Source organism: Echinops telfairi, unplaced genomic scaffold (genome assembly GCF_000313985.2).
Source record: "Echinops telfairi isolate 266 unplaced genomic scaffold, ASM31398v2 ScPeMD7_9;HRSCAF=40, whole genome shotgun sequence".
Lineage (NCBI taxonomy): Eukaryota > Metazoa > Chordata > Mammalia > Afrosoricida > Tenrecidae > Echinops > Echinops telfairi.
Genome location: NW_022103906.1, coordinates 37,693,184 through 37,712,252, shown reverse-complemented (window position 1 = coordinate 37,712,252; position 19,069 = coordinate 37,693,184). Strand labels below are relative to the sequence as shown.

Sequence of the window (19,069 nt, the reverse complement as noted above, 5' to 3'; positions counted from 1 at the left end):
CTTGAGTGGAGGCCCAATGTCCTTCTGCTACCTTAATACTAAACCTATAAATATAGGCACATAGATCTATTTCCCCATCCTCATATAAATATATTCTATAGGGAATGATTAAGAACATTGATTTTGGATTTAGCCAGGGATTGAACCCCAGCATTACCAGCTACCATTTGGGAAACTTTGGGCAAGGTAAGTGATTTTCTTGTCTCAGTTTATGCATCTAAAAACTCAAAACCAAACACCTTGCCCTCCTGTTGATTCTGACATATATTGATCCTACCTAGTGTCCTCAGGCTTTATATACTTATGGTAGGAGACCATGTCAACCTTTTCCCATGGAGCAGCTGGTGGCTTGGAACCTGGACTTTGCAGTTAGCAGTTCAATACTTACCCACACAGCCAACAAGCTCCTGTCTACATGCAAGTGGGGGAGTTTCCACCAACTTTGGGAGGATTGGCATACACCAATCATTGTAAGAAACTAGCAGAGTACCTGGCATATAATTAAGGCTATGGTGATGAAATATAACAGTAAAACAATAGCTATCAAGATAGCACTAATGATGTTTCCAAGGATAGGAAGCTGGAAACACCGAGGTACAGATCAGCTAAGGGAATATGAGATTCCTAGAAATGCAAAAATAGTTGCAATTGCTGGCCATGGCTGACCATATAAAAATGCTTTCCTGATATACTAAATTAAAATTTTTAAGTTTTCCTTCTTGAGGGGAGCAAATGCAAGTGACTCTAACAAAATGTTGATATCTTGTATTTCAGCATGCAGTCAGATATTTTGGCAGAGAGACTGCTTGTCAAGAGCATTAGCTGCACCCGGGCACCCTGCTGGGTGGCTGTAGTTTGGGCTTCGGTGGGAACTGATACGGCAACTGAGGCCTCATCTTCTTTTGGGAGGACATCACTCAGCCCCGCTTTGTGGATTCCGTCCTAAATCCACGGACTCTTACATATCCAAAGGGGGCCCTAGTGGTTCAGTGGATTAAGCATTGGGCTGCTAATGAAGACAGGTCATTTGTTTGCCTTCAGTCAGAAAGAAGGTATCAACAGAAAGGCAAACCAAGTGGGCAGCCTTTCTGGTTAGTCCTTTGGAAGCATTGGTTCCTACCAATGGCAGGTGTGATTATCATACATTATACATCTTTAAGTTTGTTAATGTCTATTTGTTGAACTAAGAAATTTGAAGGGACTTGGAAAGGTCGTTTAGTCCTCCTCACCAGCTTGGAGAAAAAATAAAATAAAATAACTGCAGACTATTGTAAAGTTGTGCTGGTTTTTTAGAGACTTTGTGAGAGGAGATTTCACAATCTACCTCAGAAATACAGTTCAGTTTTTTAACAACCCTCATTGTGGAAAAGGTCATTTTCATATCTAAGCAGAGTCTCAATTGCTATCATAAAAGCCCTGGTCCTCCTTTTCAGTTCTTGTTAGGGATGATGGCGAGGTGGTTACTCGCTTCATCATAAATGAGCGGTCACTGAGCACCTACGGTGGGTCTGTTCTCCTTTTATAACCGCCCTTTATGCATTAAAGATCACCACAAAGTCACTTTATAGCTCTCCTTTCTCCAGGCCAAATGAATCCATAAACATATTCTCTGCAGAATCCTGGTTTCCAACTCTCTATTAAACCCTGTGGTCTTTCTCTCCAGCTGCCCCATACCTCTTCCAGCAATCAGTTCTATTCTCAATTCAAAAACTCAAACCCACTGCCATCAAGTTCATCCCAACTCATGAAGACCCCCTCTAGGATTCTGAGACTGTAATCTCTCCAGGGGCAGAAAGTCTCATCTTGTGCTGGTGGGTTTGAACTGTCAACTAGCAGGTAGCTGTTACCAGACAGCATGACCAGGGACTCTTTCCATCCCTCACTAATTCTGATTCATTTGGAATACAAGAGATTTCTCAGTCAATCATGTTTGTTTTTAATTAGTAGATGATAGACACTTTTAAAAAATCACATACTGGATCTTTCCAGCTTTGTTTGAAGTTTACGTGATGCTTGAACATAGGGACTATGGATGAAGGACACAGAGAATACACCAGTAACCTGTTGACATGTAAAGCTCCTATTTATGAAACGTAAAACCACAGAAAAATATTTTGTTTACCAAAGGCAGAATACTTTTTTAAGGGCAAGACATCACATAGTTGCTAAAAATCACTTCGAGCTAACCCGCCACCAATGCCGTGTCTGGGAAAAAGAGATCTAGCATTAAATAAACATCTGTCTGCATAAATGTCAATAGAAGTGGGGCCTTGCAGCAGAGGCTCCACCTCAGGATGTGGTTCATGTAATAGTTCTCTGCAAGCAGTTGATGAATAGTTGTACATAATGGTTTTCAAGTCTTTGTTAGAAATGATAGGATTCTCATTACTGCATTTAAAATGTGGACTAACTTGCTGGCACTAGGAAAATTGACAATAAAATAAAAATATGATAAAAATGAGCTTTTGAGTATAATGTTGCTACAAGAGTTCAGAGCACAATAAGTTAGCAGGGTTTCCGACTTGGTGAAGACAGAATCACTTTCATGAGGTGGGGTAGGGGAGGTGCTGGACTGGCCCTTGATGAATGGAGAGAGAGAGGAGTAGGTACTAGATGCCTGGTGAGACAGGAGAATATTTCAGTGATGAATACAAGGGGTCTTTCACCAGTGGGTGTTTACCTAGTAGGTAAATTAATTATAAGTTAGGGTGTACAGTAGTGCAGCCAAAAGGAATGTGAGCACAGGAGTGGACAAGGAGAAGGCTGTGAGGCTCCCAGAGCCAACTGCACCAGGTGGCCCTATTGTTCATTGAATTTTCCAGGGGAGGGAGCAGTGACAATGGATTCCATGGAGTAGGAGGAAGAGGAGCAAGAGGAAAAGGAGGAGGAGGAGGAGGGTAAACAGGAAGAGGAGGAAGAGCAGGAAGAAGGAGGAAGAAGAGGAGGAGGAGGAGGGAGAAAAAGAGAAAGAAGACCATTAGATGAATTTGAGCTTTAGGTAAAGATATTTATCCTTCAGAAGTAAGCCTGTGGTTTGATGACTGGAGCAGACTTCTGTAACTGCGTTGAGAGTACCAGAATCCGACAAGTCTTCCACTGTTTTTAGACAGCAAACACTAAGGATTTAAATCATGTGTTGATTCATCGACACATCTCACTCCTATTATATGGTTGACGCTCCCCAAATGCTTGCTGCTTTAATACAATGACTATATCATGAGTTTTTAATGCTCAGAAAAGATTGTTCCTGTAAATTAAATACCACTTCTGTTATCTTGTCATAGAAACCCCTCTGCACTGACTCCCAGCTTTTAGAGACGTCCGTTCCTAACAGGTGGTCTCGGCTGTGCTTTGGAAGGGTCACTGCTTTCTACACCGTTCTAGTTCCTTTCTTCCTCCCACTCTATCCCCCAAAGTACTCACTTTTTGAAAATTCTATAGTTTTATATTTCATTCTCTTAACTTAAATCAACTAGGTTCTGAAAATATTCCTGGAAAAGGAAGCACATATAGCCCTGTGAAACTTTTATATCTCAGTCGGAACACACACACAGGGTATTTTGCTAAAAACAAGACATGTGTCTGGAGGGAGAATGAGAATTTGATTACCTGTGCAGCACGAGAGGAGGAACATAAAGGGCAAACTGGGGACCCAGGGGAACAAAGATAACTTGTTTTTGCTACTCAATTTTGTTTCGGGATGATCATGTCCATTGATGTCCATTTTCCAGAGACATGTTCTCTGGTTGCCGGCCCTTCTTATTTTAGGGCCTGGGTAGCTAAAGAGGCCTTTGTCTCTTCTTTGCCAACTCAGCAGCAGAGCAGCTGCATTCCCTGCCCTGTCAGGCTGTTTCTCGATATGTGTTCAGTTGCTGCACAGGTGTTTTCCCTGGTTACACCTTTTGAAGGTGATTATGTCATCAGTCAATAGAGCCCAAGGGAAACATAGAGCAATTGGTCCAAAGTGCCCTCACCACCCGGGCGTGGTGCATCTGTTGTCTTCTGTGACCTCTCTCTGCTGGAGAATGATGTTCTCCAGCAAGTTGGCCTTGAGACAAATTGACTCTGGGGAGGGTGAGAGATACGTGCAGGGAGCGTTTCTCTCCTACATAGACATAGACAGGCAGTGGAGTTCAGAGGGTGGTGTCAGTCACCAGGATTCTAAGTGGTCTGAGAAGCTTGTCTCCATCCTGGTCCCGCTCTCATTTGGATCCTTAGGAAGCCAGAACTAAAGTCGAAACATCTACTCTTTCTCAACACCCACCTGGCTTTCCTGGGTCTTAAAATACGTGATAATCCTGTAGCCTTCCAGGTACTGAGCTTTCTGATGGCCGGCCTCTCATTTGAGAGTTACTTGTGTGTGTGCGCTACCCGCTTACTGAACTGGTTCTGCTTGCTTTCCTTGTTCATGCTTTCATCCGGTTGCACCTCATTTTACAGTCCACTAACTTTGTTGAAAATAAATCCACTTTACTCGTGTGGTTAGTATTACTCATTTGATAACATAAGTGCCATATTAGGGTGCAGTGAATGCATAGTAAGTGCCGTGCAATTACAAGGTAAATAGACGATGGGCTTATTTTATCCTCTAAGCCCAACACTGGGTGACATAGTAATTACTTTTGGACCTATTAAGTGTACTTACCACATAATCTGTAGGAAGATTAATTATGCAGTTAGCACTTGCCACCCTCCATTTCCACACACTTTCCAAGATGATGCCTCTTTTAGGGTGATGTGGTCTCGGGTAAATCTCTTATGCTGACTCGCAGTAGCCATTATGAATGCACTCTGGAAAGAAGCACGCCCAGAATACATGCAGCCAAAGGGTTGGAAACCAGTTACAGCATTTTGTGGTGGGGTGGGCGACACCCCAATTCTAAATCCAAACTAACGCTCTTATTTTTGCTTTGCCCATGCATTCAATAGGATGGAGTAGGAGAGGTATGGGAGAAACAGCATGTGCCCCTTCAGAGTTCACTTCTCCTTCACAATATACACTCTTAGAACCTAGCATTGAAGTGGTGCCAGAAAGCATTTGTTATCGACCTGTAGCACCTAGCACCAGAGGCCTGCATATCTCACAACAAACATTCCCGCACCGCGATCGGATATGCTAAACTGATGTGAACCACTGTCCTCTCAAATGGAACGATTGGTGCCAAAGTTAAAACGTGTTGTTGTGAGCTTTGCTCCTTTGACCTCGTGGCTGTTTGCACTATCTTCTTTCCCAAGAGGGCCCTTTAGGAATGCATGCACCCAGGGCCTATAGGAGCAGAGCAGTCCACCCATGGTTTGTCATTGTCTGTGGGTCTCATGTCCTCCCTTGAATAACAATAAAGTGTAAACAAAAGTCCTTTGCAGGTAAAGATGACTTCCTAAAATGAGTAAATCATAGAGTTGTCTTTTTTAACTAGGGAAAAATATATTTATTTCCTTTGCACAGTTGATTCTCTTCAAGAGTCTACTAAGTGGTAAACGTGTGACTGGAGGGCAGCTATTTGACCACCAGCCCCCTGACTGACAGAAGGCATTTTAGACACATGGGTCTTGTGGGAAGGGGAGCACAACTTGTGTTGGGTGACGTATGTCCATTTTCTCAGAGCAGTAGTTCACAACTTCAGTCACCTCTCGTTTTACTCCCCAGGGGGGCTCTTCAGCCGGGGAGGATGCTGACCATTGATGGTTTCTCTTCTGTCTTTCAGGCATCGAGAATGCCAGTGACATTGCTCTGTACTCGGGCTTGGGTGCTGCCGTCGTGGCTGTTGCAGTCCTGGTCATTGGTGTCACCCTTTATAGACGGAGCCAGAGCGACTATGGCGTGGACGTCATTGACTCTTCTGCATTGACAGGTGGCTTCCAGACCTTCAACTTCAAAACAGTCCGTCAAGGTCAGCGGCTTAGGTACCCGCCACACTCCATCCTCAGGGCCATAGACTGCACTCACACAGGGCCCCAGGGTTCACCTGCGCCCTGTGTGAAAGTAGCTCTTGGCTCTGGGAGCCGCTGCCAAATCATCTTCGTACATTCGGAGACCAGGCTCAATCAAGCGGTCTGCGTAAGTGCTTGACTGCTACGAAGACCAACATAACTCAGTTGGCCATTGGGGCATTGTTTGCATTTGATTGCTTTGTTAGTCACTTTATTTAGATCATATAGCTTTCTATCTTAAGGAGCCCACGATGAGTGTGTCAATGAGACGTCTTCAAAAGGATCATGGAAAGCGAAATGAAAAGCAACCCAATGTCCCCATGAACTCTTTGAACTACTATCATGTTGTTCAAGTTCAGAGACCATCCTCCCCTATATCACGTGCTCTCAAGTGCACATTTACTATATGACATATTAGGTGTGGTTGTTTTTGCTGCCTCTATTTTACATGTTAAAGGAGTTTAGAAGATATATAATAGGTCAGTTAGCCAAGAGGGAAAAATGAAATTCTCAGGCTCAACGATTCTCAGCTATTGCCAAATCCAAGCAATCTTTTTTGGTTGGGGAGGGAAAATCTGTCATGTCACAATACAGGAATGCTCATTTTCAAAATAGAGAGTCATTTAATTCTCTTCTGTGAACCAAATCCATTTTGTTCATGAGATGGGGGTGAGACATAGATTCATTTTTTTTCATTTCAGTGGGAAAAAATGAAACTGTCTCTCTGCAGTGGATGAAGTTTTCTACCTTGACTCTCATCTTCAATATTGTCAGCTTCGGTTCTATTTATTGTGTATCAATAGGGCCTGCGGCGCAGGGCAAGGAAAGGTCTTACTGCTCAGCAGTGCTTGAGCAGACAGGGTCAGAAGTTGAATCCCAAACATGCTAGTCAAACAAATTGGGAGATGAATAGAAATGACAGGAGAGGTTTAAGCCTTGTCACTTACTTCAGGGTATCTCAGTATGAGGTATCTGCATGGCCCTAGAGAAGAGCATACTGCGTGCATTGCAGTATAAAGGCTAATATGTATGTTTTAATTAGTGATACGTTCAAAAGATCTACTTTTTATGCCATGTAATAAATAGAAATCTATTTCTTATTTATTTATTTTTTTATTGAAGTTAATTTTTTTAAATCATTTTATTAGGGTCTCATACAACTCTTATCACAATCCATACATACATCAATTGTGTAAAGTGCATAGAAATGTATTTCTACAAAATAATAAGACATCCATATCTTAACCATAACACTTGAAAATAGAGGAACTGTAATAGTGTGAAAGACAGCGTTAGATATGGGACCAGAAGCTTTTAAATCATCTGACTTTGGGTCCAAAATTGCTTTTTAAGAAAAAAATCGACTCCTATCAGATTGACTTCAACTTGCAGTCCGTAGGCCCATAGAGGGCAGAGTAGAATTGCTGTATAGGTTGTCCAAGACTATAAATCTTTAAAAGAGCAGACTATAGCAACTTTCACCATTTGAGTGACCGGAAGGTTCAAACAAATAACCTTTTCATTAGTAGTTTAGCATTTTAAGCTAAAGTGCTACCAGGGGCCCTGAAATGGCTTCATGCCTTAAATAGATACCCACTCTGCGGTTCAATGGTTATGCCTATGAAATGGAGACACCAACCTCCTCCTCACTAGGGACTTGTAAGAATGAAATTATCTAGGAAAATTGGACAAACCAATAGGCATAGTGAACATAGTTCGAAAAGCTGGCTGTTGCTTCTTAGTTCAGCACAGAATACCAACAGGTAACCAATATGGAGGAAGTGAGACTCATGCTGAATTCCATAGTTCCAGGACTGAGGATTATTTTGATATTTACTAATAAATGAGATTACTTCAGAGGTTCTCAAATTTTACATACATTATGAGTCACTAAAGTAATATGTTACCTTTCCAAATATATTTGGTCATTTTAAAAATTTTATTTTTCACCAAGAATCTCACAAAATGCTACTTACTAAATGCTACTCTACCTCAGGTTCACTGAGAGGAACACATTGACCTTCACACTGATGGTCGTGACTTTGCCTCCACTGCATTAGAGATTTCCCTCCTTGAGTACTAAAGCCGGGGCAACAGGGCAGGGAAGAGTGAGTTTTTAATAGAATGCCATACTGAGGGAAAGTCAGAGACTTTACCAAATGCTTCCAAGGAAAGGCTTGAGAGGACTTGGTGAACTGCCTCTGCTAAGACTTGAATCAAGTTGGCAGTCAACGTTCTTCAATTGCAGAATCTATCATATATAAATGTTTATGTAATCAGACACCTTGCATTTCAGGGTTGCCTGACTCAAAGGGGATATTTTTGCTTCTTTCCTTCCCAGAAGCTAAGAGTGATTTATAAGCAGAGCCAAAAATTAAATTTCAGAAGGTGAGATAAACTTGGAGACTCTAAGGATTTTTCATGTTTACATGTAAACTCTTGTGCTTAAAAACTCTCTTTAGGATCTAAGCTGGTTCTTCAATCTCATTCCTTGCATAGGGAGAACTTGAATAAGAATGAGGGTAGAACCCAATACAGTTCTATTAAAAAGCACAGCTCTTTGATTGTGCTCTGTCTTGGGCCAACGGCCTCAAACTAGAAATAAATGCATCATCAAGGATCTTGTAGATCGACAGCATTACTTCATCACATTCTGAGCCTCATAGTGGATTCTTACAGCATCAGAGTAAGACGTTATAGGATTATAGATTTTGGGGGGACTGACATTATTGCAAATTATGAAAATGGGACCGCTGTAGAGGTTAATGCAATATGGCCTAGTAGTGCAGCATTTTCAGAAATATCATACTTTAAATATTTTGGGAAGGCCCCAAAGGAGTTTTGTTTAATATGGTTTGGGTTCCACTGGAGATGTCACATTGACGGACTGATATGGGTGGGAGGTCTGGGACTGAGGGGTGTTTTGTTATTTACTAATAAATGAGATTACTTCATCACCAGAAAAGATCACAGCATTTAAAAAAATTTTGTTGAGTTCAAATTGTTGAGCTCCAACAGATGACAAAGTAAAGTTTCCCGGGTGTTTGTAAAGATGGCTGTTTTCCCTGGTTTTATGACTTGGAGGAAGCCATCTGAAGCTGTTCTCCAAGTCGAGTCTGAGTCCTCCACCATTCCCCCGTGGTGTCCCTGCACTCTCAGAGTAGCAGATGCCTTATTAGAGCAAATTGGCCACTCAGACAAGGAGCAATTTGTGAGCTGCCCTGACCCTTGTGCTCTCAGGAGCATCATCTCCTCCCCTAGTTCTAGAAACCCAGAGTTGCTCATGAAGTGCGCTCCAATCCGTGCAGCCTCCGTTATACACAGCACTCCCTAGTCACCATGCTGGCTCACCTCCTGCCATGTAAAATGAGCAGATGTTATTTTTGTGCCAAACTGGATTGCAAAGCATCTTTTAAAAAAATTAGCTTCTTTTTTGTCAGTTATGATAATCACATAAATAATAATACCTGAGCCCGTTTCCTGAAGGAATGCCAAAGGTACTGGTTTTGAAGAAGACCACATGCAAGGTCTTGAGTAGTGAATAATTTGGTCAGTGGTATTTGGAGAAACCACTGCAGTTGCTAGCCACCCTGAGTCCATGATCCTGTTCCCTACTGACCAGCCCATGACAGCCGCATTAGTTATGTAGGTCGGGCCTAGAGAGAGCGCTCTGGGTGGAACAGCTGACAACTACGAGTTGTTAGGAAAGGTATATGTAAAAGAGTGCCTTGTAGTTTCGAGTGACAGATCAATTATAATGATTATTATATTTACTAGGTAACTCTCTGCTCCTGAATTCTTCCCTGCAACCAGACCTGACAGTGAGCCGGACATACAGTGGACCCATCTGCCTACAGGACCCCCTGGACAAGGAACTCATGACAGAGTCTTCGCTCTTTAATCCTTTGACAGACATCAAAGTCAAAGTCCAGAGCTCATTCATGGTTTCTCTGGGAGTGTCTGACAGAGCTGAATACCATGGCAAGAATCATCCTGGGACTTTTCCCCACGGAAACAGCCGCGGCTTTAGTACCATACATCCCAGAAGCAAAACGCCATATATCCAAAATCTATCATCACTCCCCACAAGGACAGAACTAAGGACTACTGGTGTCTTTGGCCATTTAGGGGGTCGCTTAGTAATGCCAAATACAGGTGAGTGCTGTGTGTATTTTCTATCATTTGCCTAACCATTTTACATTTGCATTACGATCTTGCATCAGATCTGTGTTGGGATGTTTTCTACTCCCTTGTTAGAGCTAGAAATAACGTGGTTCCGTCAGTCTACTTGATTTACACAGCAAGCCAGCACCAACTCTTGAGATTAGATTTCACAATTCCCATCTCAGCATGGACTGAACACTTTGTTTGGGGCCCAGCTAGAGTTAATAGTCTTATTTGCTCCAACTAATTGGGTGGTTCCCCCAAACTTAAACCCTTTTGAATTGTATTTTCAATAACATGGTAAGCAAGCATTGAGAACATTCTTTGACATAGCTCAAGGGTATGGCCGTTAAGAACCGTATTTATACCCCAAAACAATTGATGCACCTTGTGAAATAACACAGAGGGTAATTTTATCAGGAACTGATCTAATATCAATAAGCTTGGCTATAATGCTACTCTATTGTGAGTAGTGATGAGAACATAAGCTTCAATTTCAGAGTCATAGCGTAAGTACAAGTAGTTCTTAAATACATTCCTCTTCCTCTCCGTTGGCAGAAATTTTTCTAGATGTTTTAGCAGGACACTTAAGGTGTCTAAGCCAGATCACTTTAAAAATGACATTTTAGCTATAGATTCAACTTCAGAATTCCAGTTAAGAGCTAGTAGTATGGCAAAAGGGACCAATATCTTTCCTGATTTCTGAGCAATGAGCATTAGGTAGTAAACGGAATCATTGCTTTATTGACTTACAAGAGAAAAGACAGTCCACTGGATCTATGAATGTTACTAGCAATCATGGCCTTTAGGGCCATGTTCCTTGGCAGATTTCTCTCTTTGGCTAACTACTCCAAATCAAATAATGTGCCTTCTAAAATTTTAAAATAGGACTAATAGGACTAGTCTAATGCTGCAATTGCAGCTAGCTGTTCTCTCTTGTAGCTAGTGATTTGAGAGTGAAATTTATTTCAAGTAGATTAATGTTGTCTTGTTCTCGACCAGTTACTTCCTTCCAAACTATTTGAGGCATATATTTCTCTCAATGCAGCTCTAACAATGACCTTGTTGCGTAATTCCCAATTCTCTAACTATTCTTAAGTCATTGTTTTCGGGCAAGGTAGAGGTCTTCATTTAAATGTGACTCAGTGTCTGTAGGTATTCCTGCCTGGTGATAACTAGCAGACAAATATTGGAGACCAATTGCAGATAGAGTCAGTCAGCCATATTTGCCAAGTATCCTTTGTCTGAGAATCCATCCATGAAAAGGAAACACCCCTGCCTTCTCAAAGAGAATAGCATATGCACACCACATTTAAGATGCGCATCGAATCACTGAGTGTTTGTCTCCAGCTCACTTTCAAACTCTGTCTTGGGCACTGAGGAGACTTTCAATAATTTCTGGATGGATAACGGAGCCAGCACTCAGCTCTTTTCTTTTCCTCACTGGGACACATCCTTGTTGATACACATGTGTGGGTGTGCAAAACCAACTCACTCATTGACTGTGTTTGCTTAATAATAATCTCAGATAATGAGGAGATGAATCATGAGAAACCAGAGATGCTCTTTCTTCTTCCCCTCTGGTTTGAGAAGTGTTTGCTGAAAACACATAGTTCTAAGAGTGTTGCCTGCAATTCCCATGCAGTTCCTTTGTGGAAGGAGCATTTTCAAGCGCCTAACAAGGAGCCCTGGACAATAGGGAAGATTGTCATGGGACTTTGTTTGAGGATAAAGACATGTGGGGAATTGAAACATATGCTCTCTTATTTGCAGGGTATAATTGCAAAATATGCCCTGGGGTACTAACGTGTCAGGAGAGTAAGCGGCAGGAATTAGATTGTTCTAAGCCCAGCCTTGGAAAATCATCATATGGTGTCTGGCAATGATTTCTGGAAAAGATTGGACTGGAACCCACACTTCAGAGATCATTTGTTATATAAACTATGAAATCCCATATTCAGACAGGTGGTCCTGTTGTCATATCAAATAAAAGGCTGTCAGGGTAGCAGGTGTGCTTTGAGGGAGTTTATTCTTCTTTAAGCAGAGATAAGTGGCCAATGACATATTGAAACTAGATGCTTCTTTATAGGACCATTGGCATAAAGCTCTCCCATAGTACCTTTCATTCTTCATCAAATATAACTTGCTGCCATCGTCATCATTCCTGTACCCCTTGCCTCTGTGTTGGACAATCTTCAGTCTCCATATATAATTTGCATGTTTGAGTAGGTAGAGGGAAGTACATACAAAGCATAATAATACAATTTCTGATTGAAGGAAAGAAGTAATAGTGTAAAGCTCCAATGATCCTGCTGATTCAGGTTGAATGTAGAAGCATTATGAATAATGTTTTAATCTAAACAGAGAATTAAGCTGACATGAAAGGAATGAGATGTGATCTGTTCTACAAACAGCCATTTGTCAAATGTCCACATACATATTGGTTCTGATTTGATCTGGGAGTAGACCAGAAGGTCCTGGTAATCTACAAAAGAAAGCGGGTCTCAGAACATGACATTTTTATTAAGAATTTTAATCCAATTTAATCATTCGCATGTTAAACTTACTGAGTGCCAACTCTGTGCTGGGCACTGTGTTAAGTGTTACTGATGTAAACTGTTATTATTGTTTGGAGAATAATGTCTGAATATCTGCTGTATCAAGCCTAAAAGGAGAGGCAGCAGAGCAGAAGTGCTCTGTCAAACTGAAAGTGCAGGCTGAATATCTAGGGTGTGTATTCAGCTTGGCATCCCAACACACTGCATCTCTTTTGCTTTACAACTTTTGCTCAATAGCAGGGAAGGATATAATAAAGGCTACTTCATTTGGCAGCACATATAAGGAAGAATAGGAAATGGAAGGAGGAGCTTAATAGGAAGCCTGTAAGTATGGCAATTATAGTTCTCCTCTATTGACATTAAGGTCCAGAATATAAATGGATTTTCTTTCTGAAAGGCTGTAAGTGAGATTTAAATGTACCTCATTCTTCATGCTAGTGAAAGATGATGGTGATAACGAGCATGTTACTGAATATTGCTCATAAATGTGAATCACAAATAACTTGTTTAGCAATGAGTCTTGGATTCCTTGACTCTGCAGCAGCTAACAGGCACACAGAAGGATATCAGTAAAGGCCGCCCTCTCTGGATGTAAATTATCACCTGCAGCCCAAAAGCTCTCTGTGCGTTCACAGGAGCACTGGCGAAAGGAGAATGGGTGAGAGCTGCATTATTCAAAGAAGAGGCGGATAACCTGAGATTTTATTTTGTAAAGATCTCACTGTGCTTCTATTTTATCTCTTCTCATGCACGAGAAACTGCCTTAAAGATAATATCTACCCTCTATCCTTTTCCCTCTTGACCAAAGTGAAATATTTACTTCACTGCATTCCTAGGAGAGGGGGCATTTTGAAATGTAGTGTGATACGGTCTCCTATGCGTGTTCTCACTGTCTTATATGATTTTACTGAAATAAGGATATTAGCTTTTGTTTTATTTTCCATCTGACCTGGCATAACTATGGTTAAGTAATATCTAACATTAGTCCGATCAAGTCTTTTGTGTGTCTTTCCCCTGCCATTTTGGGGCAGAAACTGGCTACGCAACAATTTATTTTGCTCCTAAGCATATTAGATAGTCTTTCCTTCTCCAGCTTCCTGAACAAAGTGCAGTGCTCCGCTGAGCACTTATTCCCAAAAACATTATTTTTAAGGCTACTTCCTCCCAGCTTCTGCCAAAGTGGTAAATGACTCACCCATCATCTCAGGTACTTTTTCCAGGGAATGAATGGACAGGGAAAAGATAGAAAATTGAATTTTTAAAATGTAAAGTAGACTAACCAGTATATCAATAAACTCTTCTACCCTCAGCTATGTTTGAAAGTGCCTGCCTTAAAGCACATAATCTGTTAAAAGATCTCAAAATGCTGGCAATGTTTAGAATAAAACAAACAAACTGTATTAGGCCAGGGCTGTCTAAAGAAACAAATCAAGTGGAGCTCATATATTTATAAATAATAGCTTTATATCAATAAATAATTATATATCAAAAAGGTATACCAGCCCAGTCCAACTCAAGCCCATAATTCCCTCTTCAGACTCAGGTAGCTGCAGACTGATGACATGGAACGTTAAAGTAGCAACCAGGGAGATCACAGGCCCATAGCTGTAGAATAGAGTGGATCGAAGGTCCGTGGAAATGCTACAGGGCACTGCCAGCTCTCAGGGTTGAACGTGGGGCTGTCCCTGGAGGTAGGCAGAGGAGCAAAGGACTCATAGAGAGAGTTCCCTCATTCTAATATATATAAAGGCTTATAACACCAAGGTGGTATCATCAGGCTGTAACCCAACTGATAGTTTGGGCCCCTCCCTTACCCTTACCCAGCAGTGCCTCTTTGATATAATCCCTAATCATCATAAAAACGAATTTGAAAACTCGTTTAAATAATGTGTTCCTCTCTATGTTAACATTAGGTGACAATGTCTACTCCCTAATTCTTTTGGACCTTATAGATTTTCCAAAGATTGGGATTTCATGAATTGTTGTAAGAAGGTACTTTTATGAGCATCCATACCATTTTGAGGTGCTTCAAGATAATTGGAAGCATGTTGAACCATTTTGATATTTTTTGGTTCTAGGAGTGAGTTTACTCATACCACATGGCGCCATTCCAGAGGAGAACTCTTGGGAGATATATATGTCCATCAACCAAGGAGAACCGAGGTAAGAGACAAAGAAGAATGCCCTCTGAAGGACCTTGTGAACATGGAATGGAATCTGTGTAAAAAAATTAAGTTATCAAGATCATCAGATATAGAAATGTGTGGGTGAGATACCAGTGACTTGAATATGTTGAATTAAACTACTGGCTAGAATGAAACATAAATGTTATTTTTGTTACTTTTGTGTGCCATTGAACCAATTCCACCTCACAGTGACCCTATAAATGTGTGTCTGTTCATTTGATTCAGCCTTACAGCAACCCTCTAGCATAGGGAAGAAGCGCCCGGTAGGGTTTCCCAGAGAGTAGACTTATGGAGCAGCTAGCCACCGCTTTCCCTCTCAAACAATTCATCTTTCAGTTTAATGCTGAGTACTTTAAGCATGGTGCCAGTAAAGCTCCTGGGTAGCATTGTAAGGCAAACTCAAAGGGTCCCCTAGATTTCCTATACTGAAATCTTTAGAGAATCAGGTCGCCAGGTCTTTTCTTCTGCAGGAGTGGCTGATGGGTTTGAACAACTCACCAGTCAGTTAGGAACTACGTGCTTAACCATTGTGCCACCAAGGTTCCAAAAAAACATGCATAGATCCCTGCTTTTAGGTCGCAGATCCTATGTCCCCAGCATTTAAACAACAGCTATCAGAAAAGTAGGTAAGTCACAAGGACGGGCTCTCCATAAACATTTTCTGCTTCCCATCCGCTCTTCCAAAATGGGGGTAAAGTCATTCCTGGAAGTATGTGTGGTGCTGGGTATGATCCAGACATACAGCTTGATTACCTGTGGTTTTACGTCGGGAGAAGACCTGTTCTACACTGAAAGAGCATGTCTATCAACGGAAATAGATGGGTTCAGCTTCCATTGCTTTCGGGAGTGACAAGTTTGAGAAGCATTAAATTCAGTTGCACAATCAATTATAAACCTTGCTACATACTCTTTTAATGAAAGTGATTGGTTGTTTTCCTGGTGTAACTATAATATTTGTGGAAATACTGCCTTCCTGAACATAAGATAAACCAAATCTTCTTTGGAAAGCAATTTTTCTCATAAACTCAAGAGATACCTCTGGCATTTTAAGCCATGGCATCTTGGTTATTTAGAATAGATTTTTGTTGTTAGCAAAATACACAGGAAGAATACACACTGGAAGGAAAAAACAGCCAAAGAAACAGATGGTTTTAACAGATTTGGGTAGCTATTTCTATAAAAGAATTTGTTGGTGCCTGATGGTTTTATCATTCTGCTCTTCAGGGCTTGGGAGTAGAGGAAAGAAAGGCTCGCCTAGCTGATTGTTGATGAGGCTCTCAGGAGATTGCTCTGCAGACAGTACCGGGTTGCTTCTCATGCCAGTTCCTTAGTTGGCAAAGCTAGATTCTTTATCTGGGCAACTGAAGAGGAAGAGGTGCGGGGGTCTGCATGCCTCCATTTGGCACAGGGGTAAAACTGATGTTCAGAGGTTTGAAGGGCTCACTAAAAATCAGATACGTCAATGTAACAGATTTGAAAACAGTTGCCTGAGAGGAAACCACCTCTTTTTAACGCTTCGGTTAATTTAGTAGAAAACTCTACCTGTTTAAAATTAACTTCATGGTCAGTGAAGTGTATGGACTCACACATCAACCTGTAGCCTCCTGCACTCACCACATGGGCATCGTCCTTTATCACTGACTTAGATCCAGTGAGCCTACTTTCAGTTACTTTCTCACAAACCAACCACCACCAGTGTGTTTTACCTTCCCTGTTTTTGGAAAACCCACCCAGGGCTATTTCCCAGGTCCACAGGTACCTAATACTTTACAGTTTACTCCAATCCCTAGTCTTTCTTAGAATGTCAGACATGTAAGACTTAAATAAAATGACTTATTTAATATATAAGAAATGAATGATCATGGTCACCTAGCAGTTGTAAAATAAAATGGATCAACGCCAGAGAAATCAGCAAAATCCATAGACCTTGAAAGACAAGTTGACCAAATGTGGTCATGCCCTGTATGTCTCTAGCATTTTAGAGCCCATCTGCTTCAATGTATCCTTCTGCAGATACAAGGTGGACCTATAGATACCTCTGCATACTTTGTGGCTGTCCAGAAAGGTGGAAGCAAACACTACAAGCTTATCCAAGACTTTAGAGCAATGAAATGTACATTTTCCTACAGGTTAGATTACAATTAAAATAAAGTTGTGGGAAGGAGACATTCTTTTGCAAATTGTTGAGACCTTTCCAGATGCTCTGAATCTCCTAAGAAAACAGCCAATCCCTGGGCTACAGGCCATTTACTCTTCTTGGCCAATGCGCTCTACCTTTTGAGTAGCTCTCTACTACTTACAAAAACATTAAAAACAGTGAATGTCTTTCTGTTCCTTTCATATTTCTTTTTTTTTTTTTCCACACTGGGTCGATTTTTTCCCCATCTCTGCCAGGAAGCTGCTGGAATTTTACAGCTTTTAATCCTATAATTAATCAAGAAAACGCCATTTATATAGCTATTTAGTGCCATCTTTTCTTTATAATGTCACTTGAAAATCGATTTTTATTTTATACTGTATGTTCTGCCATTTTGAACTAGTTCTCAGGATAGGACCCAATTTTTTTCCTAAGTTCTCAGAGCAGACACAGCACCGCCGGGTGTCTTTCCTCTCTGCCTCTGGAGCCACCCGTCTTCCCTCCTAGTTCATCAGTGTGAACGTTGGGTTTCCTGAATCTGTGTCATGTCCAAGCTTACAGAATCCGGTAGGAACTTCTAAACCACAAGTTCCTGCTTTATTTAAATTGAACACTGTCTCATTTTACTACGAAGGATATAGTTCTGTTGACTGTTTCTAAACTACCTCCCTGGTATAGCAGAATGATGATTTAGTGGAACTGTAGCTGATATCATTGATCCAAATTCTGTACCAGAGTCCATGGGACATGATGGTGTGGAATGAATCAAATATCCAGAAACAATCCCTGGAATTCAGATGAGGTCAGGTGCTTGCGCTTTGATTTTTTGATAAGCTTACCTCGAGGTTCTTCGTGTCTGCACTGAATGTCCCCGTCTCTCTCAGGGATCATGCTCACATTCCCGGTAAGTCTGCAAAGGACGCTCGGTGCCCTGCTGTGAGGGAAAGAACATCATCCTCCGGCTTCAAAATTCCCTATCTGCCTATATTTTCAGACTTGAATAACCACCTTCATGAACCTTTCCAACCTCCTCCAGAGGTCTGCATCTTTGGCTGATTATAATTTTTAGGAAATTATCTGTGTTGGTTCTATGTGTGTGTGTGTGGGGGGGGGGGGGGTTCCTTGAAAAAGGATATGGGAAAATTCATTATCTTTCATTTCCATTGTTTTCCCAGTAAGTTTTTGAAAGCCTTTCTGTGTTTATGTGTACATGTATAATGTATGTATTATATTCCCACACAGAATTATATGTATACATACATGCATGAGATTTCAAAAAGATTGTAAAAACGGAATAAAAAGATAATGGAAATGTTCTGCAAGTATTTGAGGTTTTTCATATGCATTTGTAGTGTATATATTTCAAACACATTGAACTGCTGAAACAAGGCTTTGTGTGCTTTGGAAAAGTGACAATTGCTCACCACTGTATCGTGTAATTTACAAAATGTGATCACTTTTTACTTGTTTGACATATTTAGTTTTGACATGTGAGTTATTGTTTCTACAATAATATTTCAGGATGATACCTTTATATCAATAGTGAGTATGTAGAGATGGACACACAAAAAAATCAATAAGCTAAGCTACTTTTCCAAGAGCATGCCACTTAATGATAGAGCTGAGATTTGAATTCAGAATATCTGACTTTAATTTTGATGCTCCTGTGCTAACCATTTCCATCTGTCCTTGCTGTGGGATGCTTTAAGAAAACAGCTTTCTGAAATTGCACTGCAAATCTTGGTGTGTTGGAAGGAACATCCTCCAGAATCACACTGTCAAACCTCTGAGGTTAGGCAAGGTAGGACCTGTCTTTTGAGAATGTCCCCCAAAGTCAATGGGGGAAGCAGGGGGTGGGGGTGAGGAGAATTATTGTTATACATCTCATAATTGAGAGAGGAAAGAAAACTGGAAACAGCGTATTCCAGTGCTGAATCTTTTTTTTTAAATCATTTTGTTGGAGGCTTACACAGCTTTTATCACAATCTATACATCCACCCATTGTGTCAAGCACATTTGTACATTTGTTGCCCTCATTCTCAAAATATTTGCTTTCTACTTGAGCCCTTGGTATCAGCTCCTCATTTCCCCCC

At 41.0% G+C, this 19,069-nt stretch overlaps 1 protein-coding gene across 1 annotated transcript in view; it reads left to right on the top strand.

The window, feature by feature from the left end:
- Positions 1 to 19,069, top strand: part of UNC5D (unc-5 netrin receptor D) — a 345,871-nt gene that overhangs the window by 239,226 nt on the left and 87,576 nt on the right. The window contains exons 9-11 of the mRNA XM_004696203.4: positions 5,706 to 5,891; positions 9,709 to 10,086; positions 14,732 to 14,816. Coding sequence (XP_004696260.2) covers positions 5,706 to 5,891; positions 9,709 to 10,086; positions 14,732 to 14,816 — 649 coding nt within the window. The remainder of the gene's footprint in view (positions 1 to 5,705; positions 5,892 to 9,708; positions 10,087 to 14,731; positions 14,817 to 19,069) is intronic.